The following is a 25,168-nucleotide window of genomic DNA, read 5'->3' on the forward strand; positions in this document are numbered from 1 at the left end:
TATTTTTTGAATATTAAATTTTATTTTCAATTGATTTTAATACTTTTTAATATTAACTACATTTTAAACTTTTCTATAAATAGCAATTTTAATAATATCAATAATTATTTTTATTTTCATCTAATTATTTATTAATTTAATAAACTTATATTTTTATTACTAATCTTATGAATTGATATTAGAATATTTAATTAGTTTTTTATATTGAATTTTTTGTTTTAATTTTTCATATAATTTAATTTTAATTTAAAATATTTTGGTTGAAGAAAATTAATTTATAATTATTATAATTTATTTTTTAGTCGACAGACTATTTGTGGGAACTTTGTTTCCAAAAATTGAATTTTTTACTGAAAAGTTGTAAGTTGGTTGGAAAAGTTGTAAGTTGGCCAGAAAATTGTAATTCATTTTAGTTAATTATTTACCAGCTAGTTTGTTTTATCTTACTCCACTTTTAACTCTTGTTAAATTGATATTTATTAGTTGTTATCTCCACTTTTAACTATTGTTTTTCATTTTCCTATTTATTTAAAAAACAATTAGTTGTGATATCCACATTAGCTCATGTTGTGATGTTATTTATTTAACTTTTGACTTTTAAAATTGATTTAGATTTTAGTTTTTAAATTATTTTGATTTTTTTTTATATTAGTTTAATTTATTTTTTAAATATAGGTTTTAGTTTCTATAATTTTTTGGTCAATAGAATATTTGTCATAGACGTTGCTATTTTTTTATTTTAAAAAAAATATTTCTCTTATTAATTTTTCATAATAGATTTTTTGATGGGGTTTAAAATTTTTTTTTTTCATATTTGAAAAAATTGAATTTAAATAAATAATATTTATTAATCTATTTAGATTTTTTAATAAATAGTATGTTATTTAAATTGAAAACTATTAATAATCTAATTTGTTTACATAAGATTATATTTTAAATCTCCACTTTTAACTATTACTTTTCTTTTTCTATTTATTTAAAAAATAATTACTTATGATCTTCACATTAGCTCATGTTGCAATTTCTATTTATTTAACTTTTGACTTTTAAAATTGAATTAGATTCTAATTTTTAAATTATTTAAATTATTTTTATTAGTTTAGTTTTTTCTTTAAATATTATTTTTTTAGTTTTTATATAATTTATTTAGTCAATATAATATTTGTTAGAAACGTTAATTTTTCATATTATTTTTTTGTATTTTTCTTATTAATTTTTCATAATAGATTTTTTAAATAATTTTTTTCATATATGATAAATTATATTTAAATAAATAATATTTTAGCAGATACGCTATTTGTGAGAACTTTGTTTTCAAAAATTTAATTTTTGATGAAAAGTTTGCAAGTTGGTCGGAAAAGTTGTCAATTTGGTCGAAAAATTGAAATCCTTCTTGTTAATTATTTACCAGCCATTTTTTTCCATCTCTCTCCACTTTTAACTCTTGTTTTGATATTTATTAGTTATTATATCCACATTTAACTATTGTTTTTCTTTTTCTATTTATTAGTTGTGATCTACACATTAGCTTATGTTGTGATCTATTCATTTAACTTTTGATTTTTAAAATTGATTTACATTTTAGTTTTTAAATTATTTAAATTATTTTAATATTAGTTTAACTTTTTCTTTAAATATTACTTTTTAGTTTTTTATAATTTATTTAGTCAATAGAATATTTGTTAGATGTATTATATTTTTGTATTTCTCTTACTAATTTTTCATAATAGATTTTTTGATGAGTTTTTTTAAATGATTATTTTTTAAATATTTGATAAATTTAATTTAAATAAATAATATTTATTAATCTTTTTAAAATATTTTAGTAAATATTATGTTATTTAAATTAAAAATTATTAGTAATCTAATTTGTTCACATAAGCTTATATTTTAAGTATCCACTTTTAACCATTATTTTTCTTTTCTTATTTATTTATAAAATAGTTACTTGTGATCTCCACATTAGATTATGTTATGATCTCTATCTATTAAACTTTTAATTTTTTAAATTGATTTAGATTTTAGTTTTTAAATTACTTTAAATTATTATTTTTATATTAGTTTAGTTTTTTCTTTAAATATCATTTTTTCAATTTCTATAATTTATTTAGTCAATAGAATATTTGTTAGAGATGCTGCTATTTTTCATAATTTTTTTTTGTATTTTTTCGTAATAAATTTTTTGATATATATATTTTTTAAAATGATTATTTTTTTCATATTTGATAAATTGAAATTAATTGTAAAATCTTGAAATTATTGAACACGTTTCTTAAGCAATATTCAAATTCCCTAAATATTGTAAATTTTATATCTATGTTTTAATTCTCAACTTTATATTTTTGTATTTTCATTTAAAAAAAATATATATTTACATTATTTAATGTTCATTCTACATTTTTCTCTCTCATCTCTTATTGGCGCACTCGTTGCATGTACAAAAACATACGACTCAAGTTATTAATCTATTTTAATTTTTTTCGTAAATATTATGTGATTTAAATTAAAAATTATTAATAATCTAATTTACTTACATAAGATTATATTTTTAAAACTAATTTTATTATTGAACACCTATTAGCATATAAGCACAAAAGTGTGCAACTATTAGTTTAATATATTTCAATTATTGATATTATAGATTAGTCACTTGATCTTCGCAAATTGAAAACTTCATGTTAGCATTTTGTTTCAAAGTTCACCATGAAATCTACAACTTGACTTTATCCAAACCTCACCACACTAACCTAACTTTGGCGCTTGCACTCCAACACTGGTCTTGCCCCACCCCAAAAATGTAAATACTAATACAAAATTCCCCCACACATATATGGGGCCGCTATAAATTTGGAAACCCTGTACAATCTGCAGAAGGCAAAAATTATGGATCCCTCGTATTGGCGCTTGTGTCAACAACACTCGTGTGTGCAGCTCACTTGCTCCATAGATGGCTTAGGCATATCTTTTTCATTCGATCACCCCCTCATCTGGTCGAGCGAGTCATATTTCACCATCAAACTCGGAACATCGCGCTCCTGCGAAAGCAAAGCAGCGCACAAATGGTGACCACAAGTGCAAAGGGGATCGCATTGCTTTTACGGCTGAAACTTTTTACGAGCTACAATCATAGGCATTGTTTTCTTCCATTCTCTGATTAACTATGCTGACGTGGAGGGAGGTCTACCAAAGTCGGATAACTGAGGCCCACAGCCAAATACACCACAGGTGTATACGTTTCCTGGCTAAATATTCTACTTTCTTGCTCTCTTCCCAAATTCTAATGACAATTTGAGCTGGAGATCAAAATAATGGCTGCCAACAGCTTGTTGAGGGTACCGTTGGCACCCGTGTGTGAGAGCAGAGGTAGATGTAGCCCTGCCCTGAGCCTGAGCCCGAGCTTCACTTCAGCGGTGAATTGGAAATGGAAGAGGAGAGAATCAAAGCGGAAGGAAGTGATAGTTGGGGTGGGAGTGGGGTTGCCCTGCACCGTGATGGAGTGCGGGGACATGATTTACAGGAGCACTTTGCCGCAGGACGAGGGGATCAACATAACGCCGCCGGGGGTTTTTCTCACAATTTTGGCTGCCTCCTATTTGTGGGCAACCCCTGGAGTGGCGCCTGGTTTTTGGGATATGTTCGTCTTGGCACCTCTGCAACGCTTTTTCCGCCCCTCCCTGAGAAAGGTCCTTCCTTTGCGTGCTCCCACACGATTCATTTACATTTTCTTTTACGAAATTGTAACTTCCCTTCACTAATCCCTCCTGCATTTTGGGGATTTGAACATCTCAAACAAGTGTTATCAAATAATTAAATTGACAAAGAAGGGCCCTGCTCTAGCCAACCTCTGCTTATTAGTCCTGCGTTAATATAAGGCAGGGAACTAATTTTTTCTTTTGAAGCCCCTTCATTTATTTTTTCTTGATAATCACAGTCCAAATTACGAAGTTTGTGAGGATAAAAAGTTTGTAAAGTTAAATTAAAAAATAATAATTATTATATGCAAATTGTAAATTTTCGATTGGCTAAGACCATTTTTGCTGGGTTTTTTTTGTTGTTCTGAAAAATAATATTAGATAAAACTCAGAATCCGTAAGCACATTAATGTTGCGTCAGAATGGCAGAGTAATGTCGGTGGCAAAAAGGTCCACTTAATGTGGTTGCAGCCAACTACCAACATTAGAGATGGATAATTAATGTGGTTGCAGCGGATCACCAACATTAGAGTTGGATAATAATGGTGGATCGCCTTTCAATTTTTACATTGCAGAGTAGCAGTTGTTTAGGGTTTTGAGTTGAAGCGTATGCAGATGTTTTTTTCCTTTTCTGTGAAGGGGATCTATGCCTTCTGTTGCCCCCCTGATCACAAATACAACCCTCTGCTTCATGGCCGAAAATATTCACTTTTTTCACGCAATCACCATATGCTTATCTAGGCCTGAAAGAAAATCAGTGTAGAGATACTGTGCGAACCCCTCTAAACCAGTTAACAGAGGAAATCTGTACAAAAATACTATCAATTATGCTTAAGAATGCTGTAAGCTTTGAACGTCACTGGTCTGGAAATTGTCTTTGCCCATTGTGCCAGCTTTCCTTCCTGAGAATTTCTTCCCATCTGCTGTTGGAGTTTCCTTCGGTGTTTTGATCTTCAGCTTCAGTCTTGCACATTTCATCTTCACAGCAAAACCTTCACCACCAACAGAGAAGAGAAGACAACAAATATATACCTTTATATATATAAAATCTACAAATCAACTACAACAGCCGCTCTTCTCTGCACACCTAGAAATCTGAGAGATACGATACCATTCAAGTGTCACCTAAATCAAAAGAAGATAAGTGCACCAAAGCAAACTGTTTGTTTTAGCTATGGTTTCATTAGTGAAATGTGTCACGCACAACATGAAATGAAAGACAAAACCTCCTCTATATGCCTGGATAGAGAGCATCCTCCTTTGAAATGATAAACGGTTGTATGTTAGGAAACTCGTGCAGAGTTTCTTTTGAAAAGATAATGCCAATCACAGCATCTAGTTGTTCCATCACACTCACAAAACACAACCAATTAGAAACAGCCAGCTACTTCTACATTTCCCTTTCTTTAATTGTCTATCGTATTTGATTACATAATTCAGATTACATTAGTTCATATCTCTAACTACCGGCTTCCTACTATGCAGGGATACCACGTATTTGAAAAGCCATCAATGCTGTAATTTTAGACAACTGTTTTTGCCATTTTCACAACACTTGTACAGCATGGCATATAAACTGAAAGCATACCATTCAGCATATCAACTGAAAGCATACCACTCAGAGAACACTCACATATCGATGGCACATTTTGATTCAATTTTAAAATTTGGACTTGTATATGAATTTTTCTTTTTACAAATGAACCTATTGAATAAATAAATGAGCTTTGCAAAGATTCACTACTAGTTTATATAACATAATATGATACATATTTAACCTTCTTACATAGTTCATAGACTTCTCATTCTCCAGACTCGTCTTGCTGATTACTCAAAATGCTTCGTTTAAAGTGATTTCTTTAAGTAGTTTACTTCTTAGTTCTTACTAATGGCTGCATTAAAAATTTAGACATTTATAGTAACAGTCAAAGTTTCAGACATTTATAGTAACAATCAAAGTTTCAGCAGCTATTTTCACTTTTTCATAAAACAGATCATATGCTTCTCCCAAACAGATTTCAATTTGTAGCCCTCTGCAGTCTCGAAAAAGAGACATTCCAATCTCATAACTAAAAGGCAGGGACTACAGCTCGCAAAGAGCTCTTGTTTTACATATAATTTTATAATATTTTATTCTTCCGAGTTCTATCGTGATAATTTAAATTAATAGCATCCATCTTATTCTAAAGAAATAAATGCACCCTTACTTATCACAGTATAAATTAATTAAATTTACAGTGACAAGCAAATTCAGCCGGGGATACAGATTTAGGACTGATAAATATAATAAATAGGGGGATCTTAAATAAACAAAGGAAAGGTATTTACCTCTAGTTTTAATGCCAATATGACAGTAAGAGATATGCAGAATGATTCATCCTTGCATCAAAACCCTGAAAGTCTCTCTCTACTCAATTCTGTTGGGCGAAGGTTCAAATCTACTATAGACACTCTCAAAGCTATCCAAGCAAATAATAAATCATCTCATGATTACTTCATATAAATCTTCTTTCCTCACTGTTCTCATTCTGCATTAATAGCCACATGTCCGTAGAATCCACATACTGTATAGAAAACATCAAATTGTCTCGTCTTAGCCATTGTGATCACCTGTTTGACAGGGTACCGAGGAATACGTGTTCTTGACATGCAGTCTTCAGCTTTATGACCATACTTGTTACATGCATAATAGTAACCATCAATTCTACTTCCACTTGACTTGCTGCTCATACTAGATCCACATTCATAAGCCATATGACCGTGCTTTCCACAATTCTAGCAATGTCCATTAAATACTTGTGGTTTACTAATCACCAGTCTACTTCTACAAACATTAGCAGTATGACCAATTGATCAGTAGGAGATAATTTTCACAGCAAGTCAAATTGTGATATTGCTATTAGGATTTAACTGTGTGATTTTGAGTCAAACTCATCGACCCATGTTTCATGACATCTCTCATGAGAATAAATGGAACACTTAGCACTCATTGGATCTAGGTGATGCTCACAAGGGTGAAGCGTCGGGACTTCTCGGGAGGTCACCCATCTCAATACTACTCCAGCCTGAGCGAGCTTAACTACCGAGTTTCCTCCATGGTTAAACCCAAAGCTTGCAACCCCATTTGCAAAACCTTCACCAAGTGTTGTGCCTCATGAAACATTCATTAGAAAGCCCCTTGAGTTCTGTAGTTAACCACAGAGGAAACTCCATAGTTAAGCGTGCTTAGGCTGGAGCAGTACTGGGATGGGTGACCTCTCGGGAAGTCCCGATGCTTCACCCCTGTGAGCATCACCTAGATCCAATGAGTGCTAAGTGTTCCATTTATTCTCATGAGAGATGGATTCATGTTGAATCACTACTCATTAAACATGGGTCAATGAGTTTGACTCAAAATCACACAGTTAAATCCTGATAGCAATATCACAGTATGACAAATTTTTCCACAATTGAAACAAGTGGGCTTAGTGGGTTTCTAACTAATTATGCCAGTGTGTAACTTGAGATCCCTTGACTTTGACAGTTCTCCAACTTCAAATGTTCCTTGAGCAGTGTGTCCCAAACTGGTTGTATCTTTGTGTCTCCTTTCACTATTCAGTAGTTCATCGAGCTTTCTTGAACTTTCATTGTACCTCTTTAGTCTTTCATTGCTTTGAACTTTCCTTCTCAGTTTTCAATTCATTCTTCAGAATTTCAACTTCATTCCTTAGTGTTTCATTTTCGTTCACAACTTGTTGATTCTCATTGGTGGTGCCCTGCTTCTACCTTTCAAGCAGTGCTAGTTCTTGTTTCAGTTGATTAAGTTCTGTTTCTTTTGCCTTCAATGCATCTTCAACTGACTTCCTTACATCTTCAACAACTCTCTTTGCTTCAAGATTTTCACATACACTTACAACTTGTCTTTCAAGTTCCTTTTTCAGAGTCTTACTTTTCTCCTTGAGCTTTTCATTGTTCTCCATCAGTTCTATGACTCTTTCAGATTCTTCGGCCATGGCACTTTCAGAAAGTTACTCAATTTGTTCAATGTAGTCCTGACTTTGACTTGACCTTTCTGTTAGTTCTCTTCTTATTGCCAGTGATTTTCTCAACTTTTGTTGCGGTTGATGAATCAAGACAGCTTGCTCCTCAAGCTCTTTTTCATACCCGTACCTATCCATCTTTAGGAATCTTCGCCTCTACATGTTAGGCTAATTTTCTTACAAATTGTTGGTATGGATTGGTATTGAGAGGGGGAGGGGGGTGAATCAGTACAATAGGTAATCTACCAATGCAAACCACCGGTTAAACTATTTCATCAACTACTAATCAAATAACTTATGGAAATGAAATAATTAATAGATCACCAGTCATTCACAGTAGGTAACATATAACACTGGAATTTTGGCTATGCATAAAACCCCTTGTTAGAAGGTTAAAACTGTGGTGGAGATGATACCCACAAGCCTTTTACTATAGTTAAAAGGTTGCCCTATTAAGAGCTTACAAAAGCTCTTTCTGAGAGTTCACCTTGTTAAGAGTGTTTTGTACACTGTTAAGAGTATACTGAGATCTATTAGGATCTATTTCAGAGTCTACCCTGTTAAAAGATTTACAATAAACAGACTGGTTAAGGTCCACCCAGTTAAGGGATTGCCCTTATTGAAACTGTTAGGAAACAATAAGTTGATTGACCTGTCTGTGGCACTCCTTGTCTTTCAGATCCATTCTGTTCTTGCTGTCTCTTCAGCTCACCTTTCTCAAACTCTCTGTCAATGTATTCACCTTTCTGCCTTCTTGTATTCACCAGTTGCTTTGTGTTCACCTATTGCTCTGTCTCTTGCCTCTCGCTTTCGATCACTGTTCTATCTGTCTTCACCTGTACTCTGCCTTTTTGCTGCTTGACTTCTTTTTGCCACTTAATATAATAAATACAATATGACTGATAAATATAATAATTGTTTTTAACAGAATTGGGACTGATAAATATAATAAATAGGATGATCTTAAATAAACAAAGGAAAGGTATTTACCTCTAGTTTTAATGCCAATATGACTGTAAGAGATCTGCAGAATGATTCATCCTTGCATTAAAACTCTGCAAATCTCTCTCTACCCAATTCTGTTGGTCGAAGGTTCAAATCTTACTATAGACCCTCTCAAAGCTATCCTGGCAAATAATAAATCATCTCATGACTATTTCATATAAATCTTCTTTCCTTACAGTTTTAAGCTTAACTGTTATTGTGTTGATTATTAGCGATTGGTGGAGAACATAGATTGGCACCCATGAAAGGGCAGCCAATTGATGCAGCTGAGTACACATCCCCCACAATTTCTCAAGAAAAGAAAATGCACATTAAAAACAAATTTGAATCCGTTCAGTAGAGAAAACAAAATTTGGAAACAAATCTTATATTAATATCATGAATTTGCATGATTATGTAGAATGAAGAATTTCTCAACTAATGTTTCAGACATTCTCTTCATGACTTCTCTTCCTTCATACCATCTCTTTCTTTCTTCTTACCTACATCTTTCAAACATCTTGTAGCTTCCTCGTTCTCTCTTCCATGCAACATTTCAAAGCTCTGGATTTCTGTTCAATATTTCTTCTACTCGTTTATAAGCAGCCCTGAGAATGGACTATTCTTTTATTTATTTCACCATTTATCCATTCTTTCCATACGCACTACCTCCCTTAGTTATATTTTAGTTTTCTGTTTTGAATTTCCTATCATCATTTTTAGTAGATTGTAGGAATCAGGTAGCCCTCCTATAAATTGTAGTGTGCTGGGTAAGCTTTTTGACATCTTTGGTGATACTGGCATAACACGTCCTTTGGTACCACATTTACTAGAGGGAGACTATACCTTGTGACCTCGTGCCTACCACTGAAAGCTTTGGCCAATCAAACTAGGCCTCAGCCTAACTTTCTAGTGTTATTGTTTGAACCATGCCTCATTCTGCAAACTACTCTCTACTCAACTCCTATGCCTCTCCCCTTTTTGTTGTTTTAAAAAGTTTATAAATTGCTGTTTATGAGCCTTCCAAAGATGGGACGTAGTCCTCATAATGCTGCATCAACAGCAAAGAATCAAAACTCAGAATTGGCAAGGCCTACTCGACTTGTGAATCAGCTATGGATCGCCCATGAATCGGCTATGAATCGCAAAGTGAAAAAACCCTTGAAATTTAGAGATATTAAAATTGCCCATGAATCGGCTATGAATCGGCAAAGTGAAAAAACCCTTGAAATTTAGAGATTTTAACTATTTGAAAATTATTTCATGCACCTTTTATTAAATATAATTTAAACACACTATAACATCAAATAGAAGCTAACATACATAAACAAGGAACATAAATGATAAATCCATCACATACGTAAAATGTAAATTGTGGTTGAAGGAAATAGAAAAGATAATCTTTTGACATAGATATATAGAATTATAAATCTTGTCAAATCATAAATGTATGTAAAATCCATGAAACTAATGACATCAAATGTTCCATGAAACCTGTATCTGTAATAGGAAAGTGTAGAATTGTAAATAGTAACCATGTAACTTTGAATTAGAGTAGGTTGATAACTTTACTTCTAATCATTGGAAAATTTTAGTTCTTTGGATTTTGTTAGTGCATTGAATTATCTTTCCATTGGTTTTGATCTCATGTTAAGTGGCTTTGTATTTGAGGAGAAATGACAAGTCATAGAGGAAGAGTTCATTGAAAATTAATGATTGTAATTTTTATTGCTTTGATAATATGATATATCATATATTGAATCTAATGAAACGTTTTAAATGCTGCATATGATTGAAAGAGGTTAAGGAGGATCTAGTTAATCTTCTAAGAATGTTGAAGTTCATGGTATGTTTGGTCAAGGAAAGTATTCTCGAAGTTATTTTGTAACTATATATCTTATGTGGTTCCAAAACACCAATATCTGCTGATCGAACAATAAACTTTTTAAATAATCATAAATCACATTTGAGATGCAACCAACAAATTTTTTTTCAAAGAAACAATTTTTTTTTTGCCAAGTCATGAGACACATATCTCGGCAATTTAGGCAAAAATTGCCCAAAATCGACTAACTTGATGATTCATGGCAATTTTTGGCAAAAAATTGCTGAGTCGAATTAGAAAAAATGGGCCAGTGCAAGCTGAATCACAGAATTGCCTGAATCAAATGAATTGTGACAATTTTTGTTTCTTTGATCAAAAGTCCAAAGGAAGTGGGTAGCTCCTCCACTATCTCAACGTCTCCCTTACCACTCCTTTTCCATCCCAAGTTTAAATTTTATATGTTGGTGGCTTTAAAATATTAATTCCTTCTAGCTTTAGGTGCTCCAAGTAATTTTACTGCGTCTTTAGAAGGAAACAGCAATTTTCGAATCAAAGTGCATGGTTCACTGCTAAAAATGGATGGCTTAAATGTGAGAGTTGCTTTGGAAAGTCTCACAAATTAATGGACTTCTTTTAATAATACTTTCATCTAGCAACTTTGCAATTAATCCTCATAATTTTCTTTGGTGAAAAAGACTAGCATTTTAGAGCCTTAAATTATGCCAGTTGCCTGAAAAACCAAAACTTTTTTTATAACTTATTACCAGAACCTCCTTTTATAGAAAACAAACCAAGATACGGGGAAAGACCACCTTAAGATGTTCATACAAGGATTTTCTTCAGCTTTTAAAATATTGAAAGTTGATTGCTTCCATAAACTAGCTAGCTAGAACAGAGAAAATTATATTCTTCCAAACTGTGAAGAATTTGGCTGCAATTTCTTTTGTACATTTGGCCAAAATGTAATTAAGAAACTATCTTTGAAAGGAATTTTGACCAGATATTACGAATTCTCCTTTGCCGAAAACTTTGTTTTTTTTTGCAATTCTGATAATATGTGATGAAACCACACAAACGAACCAAAACACACATCAAAATTGAAAATAGAACTAGAATTCTTTTTGAGTGATGCAAGATCGCTTGTGAACCTTGCTATAAACTTGAATGTAAATCTTCCTTTGTAAAGTGCAATTTATATGCTATAATGATATATTTCATTCTTCCCATCCTGGGCCTGAGAGTGGTATTAGAGCCGTGGGTTGTTGCATATCCATTCTCCATTTGCTGAGATAATTTTGAAACGTGAACAGATTGTTGATAGCTTGAGACTGGAGGATGTAGACCCTTGAAATACTATCATCTTAACAGAGGCCTGTTTTGCACTAAAATTTGTATGTAGGTTTCACACCCAACAAACTCGAAGGAGAGGCCTTTGCCATAATTTTATATTACCACGGTAATGCAATATCTGTATATGCTGACCTGGAAGAGAATCTTGTCCTTACCTTGGTTGTTTCCACACATTGCTGCAACAAATATTTAAACAGTGGTCAGGTTTCACTCTACCATACAGTTAACTGTATTTGGTTCTATTTCAGTCTCATGGTGGCTTGAAACTGGATTTCAATGAGATGATGCAGAAAGGATTCTCACATTTCAAATATATTAGTTTCAAAACAAGTTTGCACAAGGACGGGGGTACTTGGGGTACTCATGGTACGGGTATAGGTACGACCTAAGTCACAAGGTTCGAGTTTGAGTTTGAGTTCGACAACTATGAAGTTCGGATGAAGTTCGATAAAATAAAAAATTTGGAAAAAAATTCGACATCAAATTCGCCTTATATAATTTAAAAGAAATCTAAATATATGATCTTGATTCTTAGTTAGGGGAGAGTTTGTGACTTCTTGTTCATGGTATTGGTGAATATATATGCATTGTAGTAAACATTTTATAAGTTAATGAATTTCATGCAAAGAACTTTTCAATTCAAATCTAAAAATATAAATATATTCATATTTATGAATTAATTTAATATTTCAAATATATGGCATATGTATGCATACATATACACTAATAAACAAATTTACTATAAAAATTAAATTTATTTTATACACAAAATTTATAATAATATAAAATAACAAACATATAATACACACATACCTATAAACAAAATTACTAAGTAATTTAAATTCATTATCTATACATATATATACATGACGAAACTTATATATAACACGAAACCTAAATAATAAATACATATATTAAAATTTATGGGTCATTGTTAATAAATTTTTCATTCGCGCGCAGGCTAGAAATGATTAACTTCTGTTTGCCGTCACGAACGATAGGAGGAAACACGAGATTTAGACCTGCAGTATGCTTGATAATGCTCGTGCTACTCTCTCCCGAAGAGCAAAAGATTTTCGTTTTTCAAAGATTATTTGAATTTTTTATTATGGTTTGGATTAGTAAAGAAGGGCTTCCGATTTGGAATGAGGGCATTTTTTCGTTTGAAATGAAGAATGAAACATGTGAAAAACCCTCGAAAATTCATTTTGTTTGAAATTTTAATTATAGAAAAAATTAGGTCCTTTATACAGGCAAACAACAAACGAATATGAACGAACTATTTTACGGTATTTTGAAGTTCGCCGAATTCCGAACCTCATGGCTGGAATTTGTCAAACCCTATGACACAGGGTACGACTATTTTTCATAATAGGGGACAGGGGTACTTGGGTATGCTAGACCTTATTTTAAATTATACTTTTATATTTGTAAAAACCTGAAATTATGAGTCATGGCAATGGTTTTTCAAAATAAGAACAGTAATGAAGTTTGCAAATATAATGTATTGTTTTCAGTTTTATATTTGCTATATGTTTGTAATAATAATATATGATAAATGTTTAGATGCATAAAAAAGAAGGTAGACTTAAAATATGAACAAGAAGATCATAAATCATATGATGATGACATATTGCAATGATAAACTTCTAACTTGAACAATGATAAAGTTTATTGTTAATCAATACTTTATCAAAGTTTCAAACTGATTAGGTATTGAATTAAGCTTGATAAACAACAGGTTGATACGCAAAGAAAAAACCAAAAAGAATTCAAAAATCTTAATCAAGGTCCTTAGCTATGATGCTCTCCACCGAGTACCCGGTACTTGGGTACGGGGGTACAAGTACCAGGGGTATGGGTACGAGTACCCATGCAACCTTGTTTCAAATGTATGGGGGCATATTGACTATAGACCATAGTTACATCGCCTTGGGGGATGGGGGGACGATAGAATGGGGGGACAAGTTTGCGAGATGGGGGATAGGGGAGGGGGGGGGGTTGGTGTTGTATATACTATACATATGGTACTTATAATGCTAGTTATGAAAAAATGTATTGCAGTATAAAGATATAAAGATATAAAAGAGTAAATAGTTGAACATTGCATTGAATTGGAATGTCAAACATTGAACATAAATAGTTGCATCAGCAAATAGTCAACATTGAGATGTCCCTCCATCCTTGGTAGAGGTGGTGGAATCTGGTGGCACCGTTGGGGACGGGGGCATAGACTCCCCAAGTCCTTGATGCATCCCTGTCTCTGAGATGTGGGGCAAAAAGAGGGGGGATGTGTCTCCGTGTTACTATGCTATAGACTAAACCAGCGGAGTAGAAATTTCGATTTCGATTATGTGAAGACAATGCATAATCATGAAAATGAGGGGCACATTAAGGTAAGTTTACAGTTTCATGGCTTGTGATTTCTAGTGCCCAAGATAGAAGGTTGCATGGCCCTTATGTTGTAAATATTTGTGGAATGATTCTTTTTTGTTATTACTTTCAAGGCTAATCATATTTGTGTAGCATGTTTTAGAAGCCCTTTATATTCTCACTCTTTAACTCTTTGACTAAATATGGAGTGATAAGAAGACATAAGATGTCAATAGGTAGCTATAAGTGTTGAATTCTATAACTGCGAGACAAATCCTTACCCCTTATGATTGGATGATGCCTGTCATGTTCAGTGTTGGCCTTCTTTCACGTCCCGATTATGTTCACTTCATTTCCTTTTTCATGTTGTTGCGACTTAGCGTTGCTTTAGTTTTTGTTGTGCGGATGTATCTCATTGACTTTGGAGTCTTATGTGTTCTCCCTGACCATGATTGTGCTTTTCATATTTGGCCTCGTATGCTTTGCGGCATCAAATGCTCACTGGCAGTTCTTGATGACTTGGCATCTGTGGAGAACCTTGCCCATGTGGAGAGTGTTGTCCTGTATTTTGTCACCACAAAACATAGGTAATAGTACAAAACTTTTCCACCTTAGTTTCACATTTCTTCGAGTTTAGTTCATTTTTTAATTGGTTAGTACTAATCAATTAGTCGATTCCAAATTCACGTAATGAACTCTTTTATTGAAGGCTTTTGTTAAGTCTTTTTAGTTTTTTTGTTTGTTGAGCCTATGCTTGATTTTTGAAGCCTTCGATGCCTATTTTCACGTTTTAGAGTGTGTGCTTGTTAGCTTTTGATCTTTTCATTTTTCTCAAGTCATTGCTTTCGGTTTTCCCTTCGATTTAGTCTTAGGGCTTAATTGAAGTGAGCAATCAAAAGATATGATCATTTTAGTGCCCAAAAGGTGGACTCTCCAGGTGCAACTGCATAATTTAAAATATCATGTTATATTTTAATGTTGACATTCACTTTTTGAAAAATATAACATAAATCACTTTATGTTAATGTTTTTAAGTTACTTGATCATTTGAATTTATCACTTAAAGTAACCATAGAGCACTGTATGTTATATTTTTAAGTTGAGTTGCTTTTTAATTTTTTACCAGGTGACTATATTAACTATATAAGTTGATTTAATTTTTGAGTTTTAATTCAAAACATCTTAGGAAATATTACTTTTTGACTGATATTTGCACATTATATATTAAAATATAGTGTAAATATTATTTATAACCCAATTAAGTGATATAAATCAATTAAACATGTGCTTAATTGATCACTTAAGTTGTGCAAACATGTCTTTTAACCCATTTGCATGTAAATATAGAAATGCCTCTAGAGACCACGATTTTGAACTAAAAGGTCATTTTTAAACACATAAAACATGTAAATACATGTATTTTAAAATGTGCAAAGACTCTCCAAGAGTGAGACTTGCATATTTAAGGGCCCGTTTGGTTGCTGGCGTAGGAACTGAAAATTAGAATAGAAAAATGGAATGGGAATGGAAATGGGGAATGAGAATAGAAAAGGGCAATTCCAATTCTGTATGATTCACTTGGAATTTGATTGAGAATATGTTAATCTGTTGTTTGGTTGTACAAAAATGGAATAGGAATAAGGTTAAGTTTTGTATTTTTAAAAATATTTCCCTTAACTTTCTTTGTTTTAATTTATTGTTTTTTGGTTAATTTTTTCAATAATAGTAAAAAGGTTAATTTATTTTTATTTTTTTAAACAAATAGATATAATAAAAAAATACTTTTAAAAAAAGTATAAAAAAATTTAAAAAATTAAAAAATTTAAAAAAATTAAAATTAAAAAAATTACCCAAAAAAATAAAAAGAAAAAAAATTAGATTGGGAATAGGAATTTCCCTTAACTTTCTTTGTTTTAATTTATTGTTTTTTGGTTAATTTTTTCAATAATAGTAAAAAGGTTAATTAATTTTTATTTTTTTAAACAAATAGATATAATAAAAAAATACTTTTAAAAAAAGTATAAAAAAATTTAAAAAATTTAAAAATTTAAAAAAATTAAAATTAAAAAAATTACCAAAAAAAAGAAAAAGAAAAAAAATTAGATTGGGAATAGGAATGGCCTATTCCAATAACAACTATTTTTTGGCATAGACATATGTTCATTTTAGGGGCAACATTGGAATATGTCTTCCTATTCCCAATTCTGATTGAGTGTGCCAAACAACGAATATAGAACATATTCTAATTTTCTCTTCCTATTCTAGTGCTATTCTAGCAACCAAACGGGCCTTAATTGTTTCTAAAACATTTAATAACCCCTAGAGAGTGATTTTGCACCAAAGGTGACCAAGTTTTTAAAACATGTAATGCACTCCCAAGAGTGTGATTTGTACATGGAAGCCAAAATACAAGTTTTAAAATATGCAAATGCACTCCTAGAGTGCGATTTGCACAAGGAGTCAAGTTTGATGTGTTTTAAAGCATGCAATGCCTCCTTTAGAGTGCAATTTGCCTTTGGATCTCAGTTACTAGGTTCTGCTGTTTCGGCTTGGGTCTTGGTACTGGTACAGTTTTGGTACTGGTTCTTCCGGGGTACTTCATGGGTTCTTTGTGGGTCCTCCTGTGAAGGACCTAGAGTGAACCTGGGCACCCAGGATGTACCCCAAGGCGGTAGGTCAGTTTATGTATGTATTTCTGATTTGTTCATTAGCATGTTCTTTCTAATAGCTTTAAATACTCTCTTGCAACAGCTTGGTAATATTATTCAATCTAAAATTGTTTTTATGTAATGCCCTTAGTTTGTGACAGTAGTGAACATCAATCTACTTCGATTCATTTAATGTTCAGGGTTTGACTTTATTTTATTTGTAGATCTAAGGACATGACTGTTGATAGATTTCTAAAAACTAGCCAATAGTTATGTTTGTTGATCATGTTCAGATTGATGTCAATTGCCAATGCATTTAATTTGAAACTATATCAGTGATACAATTATTTTATTTATAACTTTGTTGGCCATTATTGATTTATGAGTACTACTTTTCTTTTACATTTGTAACTTCGATGTTCTCGCATACATGTATGCATACATATACAGACGAACCTGAACCCAGAATGGAGAAAAAATTGCCGTACCCACGTACCCAAACCTCGTACCTGAACCAGAACCCATATCGGCAACTTAGCTTTGGATACATGCAAATGCCATTATAGAACCCGATTTTGAAGATTGAAGGGAAAAATTCATGCATTTGCTCCTCAAGAACATGTTTTTGGTTGAAATCTCCAAATCTGTCCATTCCAAGGCTTGAAATTCCTCTGCCTAGGGTCGTTTTTGCATTTGAATGCATTCCCATGCATTTGGCATCCACCATGTAAAAAATGATGCATTTTGTGAGTTTTTGGAGTCACATTTTAGAGAAAATGCCTAGATTTAAGCTTTTTTGATCATGTTTTTCTCCCAAGAAGAATCGATTGAAGGTTTTTATCCATGCATTTGTCATTTATGATCACATTTTTGCCCTCCATTAACCAAAAATGCTTCATTTTGAGGCAGATTGGAAACATGTTTTTGATAAAAAATCATACCAAGAACATGTTTCTTGCAAAAACATTGGTATTTTGAGGGATTGTAGGGCACGTTTTTGGCATTCCCATCCAAAAATGCCTCATTGAATGCTCATTAATCATTCATCATTGCAAGATTGAAAATGTCAAAATAATTTATTTCTAGATTCGAATTTGGAGAATTGGTCTTCAAATCCATATATTCTCTACGTTTGGCTCCTTAATCTCCAAGTAAGTGGACATTTTCGATCTCACTCATTAATTCATCCTCATTTTGCTATTTTGTTGCATATTTTAGCTTGATGTTGCATACTTGTTCAAAGATGTACCATGAAAAGTGCATTTTGCCTTTAAATATGATGAAAACTCTCATTTTCACACTTGGATTTTCCCCAAACTCCAAATTTGAATTTGCACTTGAAAGCAACTTGCTTGTTGACATGTTTGAGTCTAAGACCAAAGATATGTGTTTGTTTTGTGCTTTTTTTCATTGTTTGTTTGTTTGCTTTCTTTTGGAAGAAGCTGCAAGTTCTTTCCCAAAAACTTGAGCATGTTTCACTTCACTCCACTTTCCACCATTTCATGCAAGTGCATCATTTAATTCCACATCCATCATTACATTTCATAACACATTGTATCTCATTCTCCACGTGCGATTACACGTAATCAGACCCTCCATCCACACTTACATATAATTTCATTCTCCATTCCCACTTACACACATTTCCATCCTCCAAATCCAATCTCATGTCACAATTACATGTAAATCACTTTTCATTTAATGACATCCAGAGAAGAAAGTTAATATTTGCATGCATTCCCATGCATCTCACTTTCACTCCTCAAAGCATATACACAAGAACTCATTTATTTCCACATGTTTCCATCTCTTTGAATCGCATTTTGCCCTTCATAAATCCTTTGTTGCTAATCCAGAATCAATGTTTTTATGGAACCAATATCCTTTGATGATGTGTTCACGTTTTGGAATTTTCATGTTGCAGCACAAGATATGCCCTCATCCTCAAAATCCAAAGGAAAGATGAAATATAAATATGACAAAGAGTTGGCTCATGCGACTCCATCTCATATCTCATCTATTCTAGACAATGTCTCAGAGACAAAAATTGGGCAAGTGGTCATGGCTGATTTCTTGCAAAGGGTTGAATCTCCTTCGACTCATGAAATGAAACGCATCATGAAGAGTAATATTCACTTGGTGTCTACTTTTCCTATGATTGCCTTGGAGTCAGAATTTGTTTTGGGTTGTGCAGAAAATTTCAGACCAAAGACCAAGACAATAAAAAATGAAGATGGGAAGGTTATTATTAGCCTTGATCCCAAGGTTATTGAACAAATCTTCAAGGTACCTCAGAGTGCAGAATGTGTGGATCTAACAAAAGAAATGTCACATGAGATATGAGATGATAATAAGGCAACTTATCAAAAATATATAATCTCCTACTAGTTGGATTCTAAAAAAAATTTAATTTTCAAGATGGCCTAAAACCTTTCATAAATCTAGTTTTAAATTAGAATGCAAATGCTTGATTACTCTCCTTAGCAGAATATGTGGTCTCAAGGATTCCAGTGACTTTGAGCCATGGATGTATAAATTCATCTTTTAGGTCTATGAAAATGAAGAAACTATCTTCTGGGGTGAGCTTATCAGTACCACTATTTGTGAGCAGTTGCTTAATGTGGGAATCTCGACACTATTTTACATGAATTCCTACTTGGTCTACATAGTTGCATCTATGGGATCTTTCTCAAGTCTTTCCACTAAAGGGGATCGGTTACAAGTACCTATCTGGGATTACTATAATCAAATCACCTTGACAAACAACAAATATCTTTACAAGAGAGTCCAAGATGCATTTTCTGGATATTTTTGATGTTTGTTTGCTAAACAAATAGTAATCAAGTGAGTGTTCGATGAAGCTTGGGATAAGATAATTCAACATGGTTGCATCTTTCTTCAATTTCCAACTTTCACTTATTTAAGAGTTGGGTACTTCAAAGGAGAGCCATATACCTTACCTAGGTTTGCTAACGAAAAAATCATTCTGATGGAGTTGGCCAAATAGCTCATGGAAGTACAATCTTATCAAAACTCTTAGCATAGGCCAAGTTTTGGTATCGCCTTTGCCAGACCTTTGGTAATTGGTCAGTATATGATCAACTCAATCTACAAGGTGAAGAATATGGAGACAAAACTTCAACTTATCACATGAAAAAGGTTCAAAGCTAGGTATGATTTTGATTATTGAGGAATGCACTCAATAATCAAATGAGCGTTCACCCATATCCATCGTATAGAAGATATTTGGATTGACATGCGAACGGAGCTGGACATCATGAGAATGGACTATTGTAGACTCACTTTGCAGTAGATAATTGATCTTAACATGCTTGATATTCCTTTTAATCTTTAGATTGAGGATGATGGTAATATTCTTCATTCAGAGTACCATCGTGTTGGTTTTGACAAGTAGTGTCCTTTTCCTATACAGTGGCAACAAAAAGGTGTATCCATTTTTGATAAATTTTAATCCATTTTGGTAAATACCAACAAATGGTTGAAGATCAAAAGTCTCAAGTGGGTGAATCCCCAACTTGGGGTAGATTGTAGAAGTTTTGGACCACCTGGAAGGAAATCCCAATTAAAAATTTCAAGTAAAGATGGTATATCTTCTTCTGTTGCAACGAAATCTCTTTAGTTCAAGTTGAAAGGTGGAAAGGGATCTAAGTCATCTCAAGAACCCTCACAAGCACCTCACGAGGAAGAATTTGGAGAAGAATCTAAGAAGGATGAAGAGGAAGGAGAGGTTATGATCATATCTCCTCTACGACCAATAAATTAGCAAGGTCCATCCATTCACCTTTTCTAGGTATCATAGATGATGACGTAGATTCATTCTCCACTGTTTTCACATCTACCATCCTTGCCTCAGAGATGAATGAATTGCCGCTTCCTATCTCTTCAACGACTCCTATTCCCATAACTGAGCAGTGTAAGAATTTGGGGAATATGTTCGAAGATTTCCCAACATTCATGGAAGGTCAAGTTTCCCAACTTGATACTTCAATAACTAGTTTTGAGGCATTCATGACATAATCTTCTCATCAGGTACCTCTCGGTACAATAGTACAAACTGAAGCATGTTCAGTCACCACAAAAATACAATCAAGATCAATGTCGATGGTCGCTACTACCCATGATTGATTAGGTGAGGGTTTTAATTTGCATGCTCAATAGGGCAAGATTACTATGTAGAGAAGGAAGGTTGTGTTGCTCCCAGATAATCTTCCTATTAAGAAAACCAAGTCTAAATCTTTGAAAGATAAGATTGTTTCAAGGATTGTAGTTAATTCTGATAAGACTAAGTTTGTGGAGGCTGTTGAACCACCGGTGGACAGACCGACTGAAGAACTTAACCATTCGGATTACAAGTTCACCAAAATCGAACTTGGTAAGAAATCACGATTGAGTTGTCTACAAAATGCTCATAATGCACTTGCTAATGTATCAAAGAGCAATCATGAGTTGTGGGAGAAAAAAAATCAGCTCAAGCAGGAGGTTGCTTGCCTAAACGAGGTTATTCAACAATAGTCTTTGCAACATGCAGTTACTACATCTCTGACGCCTCAAGAGAACCGGATTGTGGAAGTGGCAAAAACATGGTTTGGAGAAGTTGTCTCTAAAGGAGTTCAAGCCATCACAGATGTGATCAGAATTCTTGAACGTATTAGAGGAATTGAAGGGATGGTGCATGAACTGATTGCATCTTTGAATCAGGAAGCTAACACCTTGAAGAAAATTCTGTGTCATTGGGATGAAATCACCAATTTTGACTTGGACGGTGATGGAACTCTAATTTCTGCAAAGGATTAGAGTCTCCATTTGAGAAATAATGTTGGAGATTCATAATGGAAATGCAAGCAATCGATGTGTCATAGACTCCAGCAACAATCAAGCAAATTGGGACTGTGGACATATATGATAATTCTGCCAGTAACAAAATATTCAGTGATATATAATACAACAAAAACTACATATTGATTCTTCATATATTCAAGGAGTTTTAAATAGGATCATTGGAGACTAAGAATTCAATAAAGTCCAATAATGAGTTGACACTATTGATAAGGAGGAGGTATTGGAGTCACTAGTCGAATGAAAAAACCAATCTTGCATGCTAAAAAATTAATATTTAGAATATGGGGCAAAAGATTCATTGCAAAACAGTGATAAATAGAGAGACCTTTCAGTTGCATAGTAAACCCAGAATTTCATAGCAGTTTTGTGGTGAAGTTTTCTACTACATACATTTGAATAAATTGAAACGACTATAAATTGAAAGATATTAAAGTCTCCATGACACTATTAGTAACACAGACGTAAAGCATGATACCATCAAGAGCTGATACAAAAGTTGTCTCACATCTAAGAAGTAAATCATGTTAAAAGAGAGTTAAAGCTTGGACACGTGAAGTAAATATACGAGGAATGAGGGATGAATACTATCGGAAAGAGAATGTGCAGCAGTCAGACAAATTGAAGCTGTATGCACCAGAACAGAGATATGCAAGATGAGAATCACTAAACCTGTACGTGTAGGAGTAACTGTTTATGGTCACAAAATGGTGTCTTCGTAATTTCTCAAGGAAGTACACATGTGATTTGTTGACATAGTCGAGCAGTCACATTGAAGGAGGTGGCAGTGAAGTCATTGATTTTGAGATGTTGTCAATAGGGCAAGTGCAAATGTATCACGTAGGAATAAAGTGGCAAAGGAAAATACGATGCACTATGAAAAGAATGAATAAATCAATAATAAACACCAAACATCGGGAGCAACTTTGCTGGGATCTTTGCCTAGTTACTAATAAAGAAATATTAAAATTTGAAATCAATTACGATTAAAGCAATTGTGTTATGAGAAGCCGCGATTTATTTGTGAAGACACAACCTTTAAAGTCTGAAAAGTTACCTTCTCTTATTATTAAGATATAAATAGGGAGATACATGTTACTAAAATTTTACTTCAAGTAACATCATAAAAGAATTGCAGAAGAAAACATTCATTTTCTATTCACATTTTATCATTTTGCAATCATATAAAAAATCATGAGCAAAAGGAGATACGATGTTTATTGTATAAATCATCAACTGATATGTACAATTTTCATGTTTACAAAGTATGAAATGAATGGAAAAATGCTAGAAATGAAAATCTTACACAAGCCGTGAGTCTGACTACCGCTTTTATACATATTTAAAATAAGAAAAATATAGCACAAGGAGGTAGAGTCAGAGGTAACCAGTCATTGCCTTTTAGCCTTTGATTGGTTATGTGATCTTTGTTGCTGCTCTTGGTCCAGCGCTCGATCTGACAATTTTGGGTCTTCGTCCTCTTGCACAAGGAAAAAGTGGGGTTAGATATTTTAAGATCTAAGCAATGGCTGATTATTTGCAACTATTTTACCCACACATGCAACATCTTTCCTATTCTGAATACATATAAAAACATTAATGCTCAAATGACAAAACATCAGACAATATAATGTTAAAGGGACATTATTTCTGATATGAAACCTTTCGTTATAATCAAAGACAAGCATATTAAATGCAGATCACAGACAGATAATTTTTGAGTGTCACGAGCCCGTGCTCGAGCCTCATGAAATACCATTAAAAGAGTGAACTGTTGAAAAAAACAGAGCATTAAGGCAATGAGCAGTCGGGATTTTTGAAATAAATATCAGCGAAAGTATGACAACAGTATTATTAATGTGTAGAAGTTTTATGGATTAGTAAGTGGTACAAAGGCCGGGCAATGTTTCTCATGCAAGATAAAGTCAGAGAAAATGTGCAAGGCTGTAAAGAGGAAAATGCAAGCAAACTGCTGTTACAGCAGGTTCATTATTTGTTTTTACGTGAAAAAATTGTTATTTTATTAACAAGGAAATCAAAAAAATGCCCACAGATTATGCATGGTTGTATACTCTCAGAGATACAAGCCTCTAATTCAGATTTTTCTGAGTCATTAGGAGATTGGGCCAATAAAGAACAAAGTGTAATAGTTAACAAGGATTGCTTTAGGATACTTGCTTATTAAAAGGACACCTTCATCTTCAGAATACATCCCAAAAGGAAATGCATGGACTCATAAGTACCAACTACAGCATGACAGCAATAGTGGAAAGACACCACGTGTTTTTCAATAGTTATTCACAAAGATTCATAAGGAATAAATATATAATGAGTAGGTGATCTCCTAAAAGCCATTATCAACAAATTTGCAGATGAAAGAAGATACTACCCAGAGGATCTTCCGCGTTTCAGCGCAATAATCATGGGTTAGCCGAGAAGTAAAAAGTAATAGAGAGGGAAAATCCCATTAGGAACAAATAAACAATTCACATAGGATGTGGTGCTGGTTTTAGAGGTGATAGGCCAACTGTTGCATTACAGTTGCTTCAAAGAGTTCCGAATTTAGACTATCTTGTACTTGAGTGTTTGGCGGAATGGACCTTGGCTCTTCACTATGATATCATGATGTCTGGTAGAAATGGCTATAATTCACAGATCACAGAATGGATGGCCTCTTTAGCACAAAGGATCATGCAGTGCATTTCACACAAGAATGTGAAGCACTTTATACAAATGGATCAGCGGGTGGTGGTGGCATCAGCACGGGTGTTAAGAAGGAGACGCTTCTTCAAAAAAAAAAAACACTGGTACCATGAGAGAACACATATTGGGAATTTGACATAAAAACCATAAATTCATTGGATAGTCAGTGTGAGTCTAATAGGCATGTTGAGAATTCAAAAGAAGTGGAGAAGGCACCAGTTAAGTACAATAGAGGTCTTGCGCAAACTGAGTCTATTGAAATATTGATGGACTTTTCCAATCCAAACTGGGCCATTGATGCTCGTCGAGCTCCAGCCGGCAAAAGAATCCCACTTTACCAAGTAGCCCATAGTCAAGCAGGGGATAAAGGAAATGACATGAATTTCTCCATAATACTACATTTTCTTGAAGATATTGAGAGGTTGAAAAGGATTATAACAGTGGAATGGGTCAAGAATGTGATAAGGATTCTCATGACACCAAATGCCATCAGAATGGCACACAACATGTTGAAAACCCATTTTGAGGATAATGCTCCTTTCAGGACTATGGGCAAGAATATTTAAGAATCACAATGACAGCATAGAAGTTCCAGCAAAAAGAATTTAATGGTGGCCATCAAAAATACTGATTGCAAATTATCCTAAGAAACCCCATTCTAGTTCTTTAAAATACAACTTTCAAATTCATTCAAAAGATGAAACTTGTATGTAACAG

The 25,168-nt window shown here is 33.3% G+C and overlaps 2 protein-coding genes across 2 annotated transcripts in view; both read left to right on the forward strand.

Moving 5' to 3' along the window:
- The first annotated feature begins 3,240 nt into the window (after positions 1 to 3,240).
- The window catches only part of STN7 (Serine/Threonine kinase domain protein), an 81,973-nt gene continuing 60,045 nt past the window's right edge, over positions 3,241 to 25,168 (forward strand). Inside the window, exon 1 of the mRNA XM_089831438.1 lies at positions 3,241 to 3,683. Coding sequence (XP_089687564.1) covers positions 3,309 to 3,683 — 375 coding nt within the window. The 5' untranslated portion in view covers positions 3,241 to 3,308. The remainder of the gene's footprint in view (positions 3,684 to 25,168) is intronic.
- LOC149556850 (uncharacterized) lies at positions 22,303 to 25,017 on the forward strand. The gene is made up of 2 exons (XM_089785933.1): positions 22,303 to 24,555; positions 24,619 to 25,017. Exons 1-2 carry the CDS (start codon positions 24,412 to 24,414, stop codon positions 25,015 to 25,017), a joined length of 543 nt encoding a protein of 180 aa, XP_089642059.1. The 5' UTR covers positions 22,303 to 24,411.

Source organism: Cupressus sempervirens, chromosome 5 (genome assembly GCF_028749045.1).
Source record: "Cupressus sempervirens isolate cs-2001-9-10 chromosome 5, ASM2874904v1, whole genome shotgun sequence".
In the NCBI taxonomy this organism is placed as follows: domain Eukaryota; kingdom Viridiplantae; phylum Streptophyta; class Pinopsida; order Cupressales; family Cupressaceae; genus Cupressus; species Cupressus sempervirens.